Source organism: Bactrocera neohumeralis, chromosome 6 (assembly GCF_024586455.1).
Source record: "Bactrocera neohumeralis isolate Rockhampton chromosome 6, APGP_CSIRO_Bneo_wtdbg2-racon-allhic-juicebox.fasta_v2, whole genome shotgun sequence".
Taxonomy (NCBI): domain Eukaryota; kingdom Metazoa; phylum Arthropoda; class Insecta; order Diptera; family Tephritidae; genus Bactrocera; species Bactrocera neohumeralis.
In genome coordinates, this window is record NC_065923.1 from 77,758,586 (window position 1) to 77,770,547 (window position 11,962).

Sequence of the window (11,962 nt, forward strand, 5' to 3'; positions counted from 1 at the left end):
TTGCATTAATAATAATAATAAGTTTTAATAAAAAAATATATTTTGCAAATAATAATAACGATTTTGAATACAAAAATATATTTTCGACTAAAAATTTCAACATTCACTCAATACAATATTTTTCCTATTTAAATTTGCAACTTTTCACCCAAAAAAAATTCTCAATAATAATTTGGGTCAAGGACTCCACTCCCCAAATATTTTTTCTACATTAAATTACGTTAGTTTTTGAGCTGCGTGCAAAGTAATGTTTTTTTATTTTAATTAAAAAACTTGTTTTTCTAACCAAAAAAAATCAAAAAACAGTAAAAAGAAACTCAGTAATAAATCAAAATGGCGCGCTTGCCACATTGGCAACGCCTCTCAAGGATAATGAAACCAAAACAACCCCTTATACCGTACATTGCACGCAATAAGAACACACGTTCCAATCTCAATTCGTTTCGCGAGCAGCAAAATGTTGCCTTGCATTGGTATGCGTTCGTTTGAGTGTGTGCTGAGCACACACCCACACTATGAAAGACTTGCAGGCGCACTACGAACAAACACTGCGCTCATTCACCAATTCCACCAGCCACCACCATTCATTAATGTGTGCATGGCAAACCAATCCAACTACAGCAACGGACAGGAAATTCTTGCTCAAAAAATGCGCTTTTGACTTTTTTGTATCAGTTCTTTTTGAACCACAAAACGTAGCGGTAGCTTTGCAGACGATATGCGGCACAGTGTAACGAGCGTGTGAAAAAACTATTGATTACAAGAGTTTTAAATCATTTGCAAGCAGTTGTGTGAATTGGAATTTGAGTAAAAAATTAAAAAAATGATACAAAAAATTTAAAAATGAATTAAATATTAATATGTGCCATTAGTGTTTGAGTGCAAGCAAATTACATTTCAATACAACTTTATGTGGTTTCAAAAACACTATACAGCAATATATAGAAAAAAAAACAAGTGTTTACAAATTATATAAATCTATAGTGTGTGCATAAACGCTGCACATTGTTGACCAATGTTTGACAAGAATATGGATACAACACTTTCATCATCGTTACACGTTGGTGATATAGATTCCACAAGTTCCGGCGGCACATCCTCAGACAATTCGACAGTTATGCAGGATAATATGCATTCACCAGTGCAATATGGTAGTCTTTATATACCAAATTCAAGTAAGAAATCAATATAAAAATTAAAATGATAAAAAGTAATAAACAAAAAAAATTATGGTCAACAAGAGCACCTGTTGGTTATTTTAATAATTAATTTGAATTATAAGGATTTAAAATTTTCATAACAAAAATCTGAAATCATGTCAAAAGAAGTACCTTTGATCAAAATAGACCCAGACTAACAAAACAAAATTCACGTACCTACATGCATTGTTAAAACTACCCGGAAATTGTAAATAAAACTTATTTAAAATATTTAATTATTCAGCAATATTTATTTTGTCGCCTTCAAACTAATGCCTACCAAATATAATACACTTATACCAACAAAATTTCCAGTGCTCGAACTGCTTTTCATAAGCATTTTTTGGGATGGCGTTCAGCTCCTTGATCGAATTTTATTTTATCTTTTCGATCGATTGAAAGCGGGTTCCACGGAGCGGAAATTTCAGTTGGGGGAACAAAAATAAATCACACGAAGCCAAATCTGGTAAATACGGTCGTGGATACCACTCTTCCACAATTTATGCCGGCAATTAATGCAGACGCCACAATACGGCCAACTCCTACGGTCGTCGGACCCTCAGTATCTTCATGATACACCAAACCACGAATAATGTAAAAAAAAACAATGAGCGGTGTTACTTTTTCCATTCCGATGATTGTTGACTTGTTTACATGTCGAGCTCATAAACCCATGTCTCATCGGCAGTTATAATGCTCTCCACGAATGTGGGATCGGAATTCGCACGATCAAGCATGTCCAAAGAGTCTTGTTTACCGCACTCTTTTTGAAAAAAAATCAGTTTTATCGCGACGAGTTGAGCAAGAACGCGTTTCATACCCGAAATATCTACCAAAATCATTCGAAATGATTCGCGAGAAATGTCGAGCCCTTTTGCTATCTCTCTAACACATGTCACGGTTTTCAAGCATCATATTCTTCACTTTTTTAATATTTTCATCGGTTGAAGGGTCGCAGGTCGTCCAGAACGAGGTATGTCTTCAACGACCTCTCGAACGTTTTTGAAGGCTTTGTAGCACTCGTAGGCTTGTGTTTTTGATAACACTGACACAGCAATTTTTTTAACACCTTTTGAATTCAGTTGGATATCCTCATAAAGCCATTATCATATACCCACGAAACAAAAAGAATAACTTTACTCCAGAACTAAAAGAACATTTTCCAGTCAACATATGGTATGCACATACATCCAGCATTTATAGGAAATTTCGACAGCCCATCACTTCAAGTTTACTAGCTAAACTGGCGGAACTTGTGATTAGAAAGAACGGGGCGAGATGGTTTAAGATCCAATACTTGCTTTGAGAGTGAAAATAATCATGTTATAAGATAGTCTTTGCGAAGCTGGAACTTGACGTTTTTTACAGTCAGGAACCGAAATCGTTTTGACTTTATACTCTTGTTATATTATATCTTTAGGGACTTCAGTCATACAAGTGATGAGTATGACGAATAGACTAGGATAGATAATTTTTGAAGGCAAAATACCTTATAGTGGAATAGAACTGATTGGAAACGAAAGATAAATTCTTTGTTATCTTATAACGGAAAAATAATTTACGGAACAGGAAGAGGTGGGAATTTGTTTTTATTTTCTGCAACACTACGGTTCCTATAGAAAAAATTTATATGGTAGAGTTTTCGGTTATGAAAAGGTCTACGACTTTTGTATTAACTCTTTTTCCACGTGATCTGAAAATGTATGCGGACTCAAATAACAAAGTTTTTGGGTTTTTATTTCTATCTTCTATGTAGTACAATTTCATAAAATTGTTCAATGAACTATCAGAGGAAGGCCATTGTACATATTTATAAATTATATAAAGCGATTAGATAGTTTTAACATATGTATGTACATATGTGTGAAATTCTATTTTTGAGCCATCTTTCAGCTAAAAATACTTCAAGCTCTAGAAATTTTTATTTCCAATAAATTAAACATGAAAACTCGGACCCCATACAAAAAATAAGGATAAACTGTAAAGAGCGACAGGGAAAATTTAGCTTAGAATGCGCATTTCTCAAGCATTGAATTACACACATATAAGTATGTACCATATATGTACATACAGACAAATAACAATAACAACTTGAGCATAGAACATTATAAAGTAACATAATCCAAAAAACCAACGAAACATTTATGAGAATTTACTGTTATTGCATGTATTATATACATATACATACATACATACAAATTTTACATAGTTCCATAATAAGTGGAGCATTGCTTATTTAAATACAATATACATATAGTATGTACTAAATATAGTATTATATGAAATGGTAATTTCTCGAATTGAGAGCTTGAAGCGACCAATCAGTTTGATAAGTGCTGGGCTTGAATAATTTTTTTTCGCGATTATTTCGTTCATTTTCAAAAATAATCTCGTATACAATTTATTTTAGTTGTTGTAGCATAAAAGGAAATACTTTTTGAAAATCTTGATAAAACATGCTTATCGAGGTTCCTTACTTTTTTAAAGAAAAACATAGAAACTTCAAATTTATTGGAGAATATTCGAAAGAACATTCTTTGATATTTATTTTTTGAAGATTATCTCTTTCAAATGTTGGCCGTCTCAGATGGTCCATCCGTTGAGTTCAATTTTTCATGACTCGTTCGAGCATTTCGACTGGTAACTGGCGAATGACCCGCGTGATGTTTTGCTCCAAAAGCCTGAATCGAAGCGGGATTATCCGCATAGACTTTAGACTTCACATATACTCACAAGAAAAATTCTAACCCTGTGATATCGCATGAACTTGGTGGCCAATCGACCGGCCCAAAACGTGAAATTATTTGCTGACAGAAGTGTCTCTCAAAAAATCCATTGATTGATCATGAGCTTCAAATAGCATGGCGCAATAACGGTCGCCATTGACCGGCGTAATTTTTGAAGAAATATCTATCGATGATGCCACTGGCAAACTACACCAAACCGTTGTTTTTTCGGGATGAGATAGCAGCTCTTGAATCTCTTGTTGTCCCAAATGCGGCAATTTTGCTTGTTTACATACACATCGAGCCAGAAATGGGCATCATCGATGAACAAAATTTGGCTCGAAAATGTCGAATCTTCTTGAAACTTTTCAAGCGCTTACAGAGCGTAGCGATGTCGTTTGGGAAGGTCCAGTCGGTCCAGTTCTTGCACAAGCAGTATTTTGTACGCTTTCAATTTAAGATCTCGACGTAAAATGTTTTATATAGTTAAAAGCTGAGTTAAAGTGAGGGTTTACTTCTACCACTAATTACTAATCTTCTTATTATCTAATTTCAGATTATCGCGGCAATATCTCCTGCAAAACTGTGTTACACTTCGATAAGTTCCCCGCCTATGCGAGTGACAAAGACATCGAACGAAGATTCTGCGATATAAGTATTGATTATGACAAGTCACCACCGCCCACCGCTGCGGGCTCACCGCTTTATCCCGCGCTGAATGGTATTATATATGAAAACGGTATTGGTGATCATAATGGTAATACAAAAACAACACTCAACAGTGAAGCAATCAACAGCATTAATCGCCCAGGTGCAGTGGGTTTGAATGGCGGCAGTCAACTGATTTCCGGTATAACAACACATGGTTTAACGGGTGGATTTCAATTGGATCGCAAATTTTTGCAATTCACCACAGATCAGGTGGGTGTCAATTAATTTTGCGTAGTACAAAAATTACTCGCACTATGACATACATACATACATATGTTTGATATTAATATTTTTCTCGCATTTTACAGATACAATGCATGTGTGAAGCACTGCAGCAGAAGGGCGATATCGAGAAGTTAACCACCTTTCTGTGCAGCCTACCCGCCAGTGAACTTTTCAAGACGAACGAGAGCGTGTTGCGTGCCCGCGCACTTGTCGCCTATCATCGTGGACAATTTCATGAACTCTACAATCTCTTGGAAACGCATTGCTTCTCAGTGAAATTTCATGTGGACTTGCAGAATCTATGGTTTCAAGCGCATTACAAGGAAGCAGAGAAAGTGCGCGGACGTCCATTAGGCGCGGTCGATAAATATCGTCTGCGCAAAAAGTATCCATTGCCGAAAACCATTTGGGATGGCGAGGAAACCGTTTACTGTTTCAAAGAGAAAAGCCGAAATGCTTTAAAAGATTGCTATATGACAAATCGTTATCCAACGCCGGATGAGAAGAAAACGTTATCGGAGAAAACCGGTCTAACACTGACACAAGTGTCTAATTGGTTCAAAAATCGAAGACAGCGTGATCGAACACCGCAACAAAGACCGTGAGTATTTGCTAAGTGAAAAGTCTTAAGTAATATGCATGTAGAGCATTAGTGTGAGGTCTGAGGGGGATTTGCTCGAAGCATTGAATCTTACTCGTACACCATCCATATGATAGTTGTATGTTTGACCTTAATGTCTTTTTAACCGCTATTCCTGAGTAGGAAATGGAAATCTCTTTCTGTCCAAACATTTTTCGACCTACCAACAATGAGTCGTCGGGTGGTGACGAGCAACATGTCCATATTTTGTTAATGGAGGTGTTCGTTCAGCTACCTTAGAAGTATACTGGGTGTTTTGAGGTTTCAATTGAGGTTCATTGTTGCTCTAATACATGAAATTTTGCTCATTTTGTGGTGATGCTCGCTGAATAAAATGTTCATGCAGCTATTTGACCTTCCTAACTTTTTCATCTCAACAAATTAAATTTGTAATCGATTCTTTACACCTTACAAAGAATGTGATTTGAGGATTTTCTAGGCTAGATCGACATTCCAAGTTTTTAAAAGCAGTTCATGGAGTTCACTCTACATTTTTGAGCTACGTGGATGATCCTAACGGGTTGGCTTATTTGTTGAATATTTCTTCTCGCTCCACTTTCTAATTGAATCTCAAGTACTTAATTACTGTTCAATTAGGTTCTAAAGACCGTAAAATATTGGCTGCTATTGCCGAAATGTCGTCGGTTTGATGGCATTCATATGAGGAGAATGCACCTTGGACTAATATGGCTCTTGCCTTCTAGTCCAGGGTGTTATGCGACTCCCGTAACCATTGGAGGATGTGCAGCCACGAGGTAAATTCAGCTGTATTCTAACAAAGCCTTTCCAACACTGGGTCACCTTGGGAAGTAATGGTAGCTTTACCGCGTCAAGAGGCTTTTGACTCTTACAAAAAAAACATAACAACATCAACTAACTGCAACATGCCGAGATCTAAGAGGCTTGGACGAACCAACCACAAGCGGTCAGAGAACAACGCTGCGCTCCAAATACTCCTCCGGGGATAGCGGGACAATAAAAACATTCGGAGGCCTTAGAAGGCATACGGATGGCAGTATTGCCCCGCAACTACCCGGCGGAGGTTTTGGGGTCAGAGGAGCTTACTGCGTTACAGGATAACATCATGGATGAGATATACGGGTGTGCGGAAACACCGACTCATAACATGGTTGAGTTGACTGTAAGGACGAAAAGACGACCACCTGGCTAGCGGAGATCACTCCGAAGCTGGAAGGATGGAAAGGCCCAGTCCTATATGGTAAAAGGGGTGAAGAGATACCGCCTATGCACATCACGACCCTATGAGTTCGCACTTGGTTTTATCAGGAACCAAAACGAGGGTATCAGTACCTCGGCTTGGAAGATAGTCGGGAGCAGCGTTGAAACCACTGGATGGAGACTCAATATACCTATTGATGATGAGTCTTACAAATTTATCCATCAGCAGGGATTCCGGCTGAACTATAGATTCATTGCCGTAGTTATGAGGCCCTGGGGAAGCCTAAAACGTCGGCGCAGAAGAACAGCAGGGTGCTAGTGGACCATGAACCCACTCATTTCGGCATCAACACAGTCAAGCATGTTGCTACTGGCACTGTCTAAGAAGGGAAACTAAATGTGTCTCTTAGCGAGCGGGAAGAGGTGCTACCCTCCACACAGAAGCTCCTGGACGGGCTGAAGGGACAGGATGGTGAGGACAGTGGGGATGAAGACCTGTAACTCATAGAACCAAACTAAGTCGAAATTCCAGCCTAAATGCTTCATCGGATAATCGGAAATGGGCAAAAACGCGTCGAGATACTTATGCAAACCGAGCCATGATAGACATTTGGTTCAAATCATAAATGGCATAAGATTATTTACATAACAAAACAAAGCAGAACTCATCTTGATCAAATTTTAGTGTTTTAGTTCATTTTATTTTCTACGCAGGTTCTCTTGGTTTGATCGCTAAAAACAAGAAAAGTCCATGAATGTCTCAAAAATCGCCTATTACACTCGCCATTTATTCTTACAAATCGACATGTGTGCTTCAATAAGGAGCGCGTACCAATTTACATAATAGAACAACAAAGAAAAAACGAAAAACGGAGCGTGCTCGAGAAGGTCTCACATTACAAAAATTTAAAGAAAAACTATGCACTGAATGGAGCAGAGCCTTTATGGTACAAACATATGTAGATGTATGTATGTATGTATGTATGTATAGTGCGTCAAAAGTCACAGCGGGCAGCCACTTGACTTTTTAGAAGGGCGTATACGCCAAGTGGTTTCCCTTTAACTCATAAAACACACACACACAACTACACGCATACATGTGTACCGCAGTGGGAGTCGATGAATGGCAAGTGCTAGTCCGCTAGCAACTTAATGCGGAAAATTCAATCGAACCAAATTGGCATTAAAAATCATTAAATTAAGCTGACCGTTAAACAGAAAAATACAACAAAAAAAGCATACGCATACGCCTATGTATGTAGATGTGTTGCGCATGTGTAGCGGGACACGTACTATTTCCTGTTGTGATTTACATACGTGTACATAGCTAGTTGCGTTGTTGTTGTCCGGCGGCTGCGTAAATTCAATTTACACATTTAGCACTTGAGCGTGTTTTATGTGGCCATTTGCATCGTTGCGCCGCTGCGGTTCGCTGGCGGGCGAAATGCACTTTGCTTATTTCTTATTTTTTAATATTTTTAGACTTTAAGTCGCCAGAAGTTATTGCATTTTCTTTGTAATTGCCTTAGCAATGAAACGTCGCATACGTGTACACATACTCAAGTGTACGCATGCGCAGCGCATGTGCCAGAATTGCAGCTTGCAGTGCTACGCACAAGATCGCACAGTGGGGTGTCAACACGAAATTATACTTTTCACGCATGTTTTGCATTAAAGCATTGCAATTGGTACAATTTTTTAGTTGACTATAAAGTACAGTGTGGCCAAGTTAAAAATTTGAGTTTGTATTTTAAGATACAGTAGGACATTTTACAGATTTACTGGACAATAAATTTATGTTTTATTTAATAATAATATAATTTAATTCCTGGGAAGCGCAATAAGCATTTCTATAACCGGAACAGTTATAATAATTTTGCCACGAAGCTTCTAACACCCAGAAAGAAAACATCGGATCTTTATATAAACGACTAGTCTCTCTATTAGTGAGATATTGATCTGAAATTCTACATACATTATTTTCTCTCCACGAAGCTACTCATTCTTTGGAACCGCTGATATCGGACCACTATAACATATAGCTGACATACAAACTAATCGATCTAACTCAAGTCCTTGTATGGAAAACTTTTTTATTTGAGAAGCCAAAACAGTTAGACGAGTTATTTTTCTCTTTATATTATTTAAAAACAGCCCTGAAAGTTACAGACGGAACTCAGATCTACGAGATCGGGCAAAACTCTGAATTATGGGCCAGAGCGCAGGGAGTTGATGCTGTGGAAATGGCTAGACACTTTCTCCTTCACTGCCAAGCTTTCACCAGATCAAGGTTGAAACATCTCGGTTGCCATACTTTCTACGAATCCGGCGAATTGGCTGGAGTAGATATTACTCAGCTTATTAAACTTGTGGCTGGCCCTAGGCGCTTTGTAGCGGTTTGTAGATTTACGACGGTCTTTTTGATACGTACTTAAGAGTTCTGGGCATCACAACGGACAAGCGTCTCAACCTGTCTAAGTGAGATTATTTGTGATCTCACTAATATAAGCTTGTTTACAACTTAGCCTAACCGAAAAAGGTCGTGCTTGAGTTAGAGAGATGTAAGAGGCTCTTAAAAATTTTTTTAAGTCGGCTGAACATATTTTTTTCGATATTTCGCATATAAAACACGTTCATAGAAGACGTTTTCTGAAAAAATTTTAATTTCTCGGAAAATTAACGTCAAGCAGTGGTCACAAAAGGAATGCTTGCCTAAGAAATTCAACTAGAGAGCTTCAACATAGCTTATTCGCCAGTTTTTTTTATTTATGTGACCATTTACAGCTCACGAAATTCAAATACATATTTGCTTCATATGATCATCATTAAATTCTTTGTAAAATTTTTAATGTTTATTTTTTATTTGTTTTGTCTTTTTAGTGATATCATGTCTGTCCTGCCTGTTCAACAATTGGATGCGAATGGTTTCCCTCGTATGTTCAATGCGCCCAGTTACTATCCGGAATCCATATTTAACACTCAATAGCATAAGATCTTACAATTTTAAGTAACTTCATTGTTTTCATAAGAAAACGCACATTTGAAAATTATTAATGGAAAGTAAACATTGTATATATAGTAGTAAAGTCCATTGAAAATGGCGAACTAGCATAAATTGTTTATAGATGTAAGTTAGTGTTAAAGAAAATTAAATATGTATGCTTGTTTGTGGAGAATTTAAAAACGTGGCAATACATTTAAAAACATAAAGGAGAGAAAGTAAAAATGTGGATGTTATTTAACTATTAATTTTATTATTCAACTGAACTCTTTACAGAGATAGTGGGGGGTTTCAACATTTCTTATGAAACGACTCAAGACATTTCGGTTAATGTTTTGGGTATGCAGCGCAATACTAAATTTGAGCCGAAAGACCTGTATCCGTAGCGACAACGTAGCTGAGGACTCTAAATTCATCAAACGCATCAATACTGGCGACGAGTAGTGGGTTTATGAGAAGTATGAACGATTCCCACGACAGCCGGTTCTACGCACCGGAATTGACTCGGATTTCATCCGACCAAGGGCTGTTCTTTCGGCGATCTAACCCCGTTTGGATCGGTAAGTGTTAATTTGTGTTTGTCGTTACTAGAGAGAGAGAGAGAGTGGGTTTATGAATATGACGTCGAAACTGTGTCCAACAATTTAGCGAATGGAGCTTCAACAATGAACCGTAATCGAAAAAACCAAAAATCAAGGTAAAAATACATACATTTTTCTCACCACGATAAAGCGTCGTCAGGTAATATCATGATTGCGACTGAGTTTTTGACCAAACGCAAAACAAGCGACATCGATCAGTCACCGTATTCGCCAGGTTTAGCTCTCTGTGACTTTATTTTGCTTTCGAAACCGAAAAATGCGGTTAATGCGTCATGAATCCATTGAAACATTTAACAGTCTTTCGCCAAAGGTACTGAAGGCCATCCCAGCCAAAGTCTAAGTAACCGGAACGGAGCCGAGTTTTTATCCGGCCATGTACTGCCAACTCGGCACCATGCTTCGAAATTACTTCAGAAATGTTTTATGCCGCTACAACAAAACCAACAACAAGTGTATAGAAAATTCTTTTAAGCTTTGATTGTATGGGTTCACAGAGAGCCTTTTTTAAAGCAAGAGCAAAGATTTTTTGTATTAAACTAAGTCAATTTTTTGTCACTTCGTGTTCCTTCAGCCCAATTTAATTCTTCACTGAAGTTTTAAATATTTCCAAAGATAAAGGGTATACAAATTGTATGGAAGCAACCCTGCGCTCGTTATAAACAGAACCGGTGAAATGTCATCACGTGACGTTTTTTCAATTTGACAGCTGTGTCGAAAGAAAAAGTTTACAAAAGCAACATCAAAAACCATTGGCCGGTGAAATTTGTTGAAGTTACTACAAAAAGTTTAATTAAAGTAAATTGTTTATTATAAATAATGGCCAACAAAAAGGGTAACAATGCGGGCGGACGCACACAGCAACAAATAAATGTCAGTTAACTCACAAATACTTAGAATCTAACTCATTACGAAAAATTAACATAAATTTGTATACAGGATTCCAAAGACTATAGTGCATTCAAAGTGGTGTTCTTCTATTGTTCGCTAATCGTGTTCCTGCCTGTCGCAACATTTTTCTTGCTTAAATCTACTGTGCTGGAACGCTTTTTCACAATGTCTGAGGTTACCACCAATATTTATTCTGCGGTTGGCGCAGTTGTAGCGTTACATTTGGCGTTGGGCTTGTACATATATAAAGCATATTTTGGGGGCAGTCAGCACACGGAGTCATACAAAAAAATCGACTAATGACAAAAACTGTAAGCATAATTAAAAGTGATCGATCAGAAAAGTGTGCTGTAAGCTACGGATTCTTCGCCGAAAAACATGTGACTCAATTTGGGTATTACCATAAGTATACTTTAAATGTAAATGCACAGATAGACATTTTTATAACAAATACTATAAGAATTTTCCTACATTCATGTATGCGTGTTTTAAATTGTTCAATATAAATAAATTGTTTAAAACTGCGTACAAACATTTACAAAATTTACAAAACATGTTATGTATGACCATAAATGTAAAATAAAAATAGTTGTAAATAATAAAAAATTAAAAAAAACTATAAGATAATTAAAATTTAATACCTTTTAATATTTTCAAAAGGCGTTTCTCTAATGTTTATCAAAATTCCTGCATAGAGTACTATATACCTATTTATACTTTCACTTCAACAGAACTTCTACTTTCACACACACACAAATACGCAAGCATGCTCATACATACGAATCACAGCC

General features: G+C 37.1%; 2 protein-coding genes across 2 annotated transcripts; both read left to right on the forward strand.

Annotated features, from left to right (window-relative positions):
* The first annotated feature begins 633 nt into the window (after positions 1–633).
* On the forward strand, positions 634–9,905 carry LOC126763560 (homeobox protein SIX6). The gene is made up of 4 exons (XM_050481185.1): positions 634–1,175; positions 4,482–4,846; positions 4,945–5,462; positions 9,561–9,905. The coding sequence occupies exons 1-4, from the start codon at positions 1,016–1,018 to the stop codon at positions 9,664–9,666; spliced, it is 1,149 nt and encodes a 382-aa protein (XP_050337142.1). The 5' UTR covers positions 634–1,015; the 3' UTR covers positions 9,667–9,905.
* A 1,094-nt stretch (positions 9,906–10,999) lies between these two features.
* On the forward strand, positions 11,000–11,804 carry LOC126763564 (vacuolar ATPase assembly integral membrane protein VMA21 homolog). The gene is made up of 2 exons (XM_050481196.1): positions 11,000–11,153; positions 11,220–11,804. The coding sequence occupies exons 1-2, from the start codon at positions 11,100–11,102 to the stop codon at positions 11,469–11,471; spliced, it is 306 nt and encodes a 101-aa protein (XP_050337153.1). The 5' UTR covers positions 11,000–11,099; the 3' UTR covers positions 11,472–11,804.
* Positions 11,805–11,962: the final 158 nt, after the last annotated feature.

What these genes read in the sequence shown, in the direction of transcription:
- LOC126763564 (XM_050481196.1), top strand. Translation starts at nt 11,100, where the DNA reads ATGGCCAACAAAAAGGGTAACAATGCGGGCGGACGCACACAGCAACAA. An exon ending in GCACACAGCAACAAATAAAT is followed by an intron (nt 11,154 to 11,219) that starts GTCAGTTAACTC and finishes ATTTGTATACAG; the next exon opens with GATTCCAAAGACTATAGTGC.
- LOC126763560 (XM_050481185.1), top strand. Translation starts at nt 1,016, where the DNA reads ATGTTTGACAAGAATATGGATACAACACTTTCATCATCGTTACACGTT. An exon ending in TGCAATTCACCACAGATCAG is followed by an intron (nt 4,847 to 4,944) that starts GTGGGTGTCAAT and finishes CGCATTTTACAG; the next exon opens with ATACAATGCATGTGTGAAGC. An exon ending in CGAACACCGCAACAAAGACC is followed by an intron (nt 5,463 to 9,560) that starts GTGAGTATTTGC and finishes TTGTCTTTTTAG; the next exon opens with TGATATCATGTCTGTCCTGC.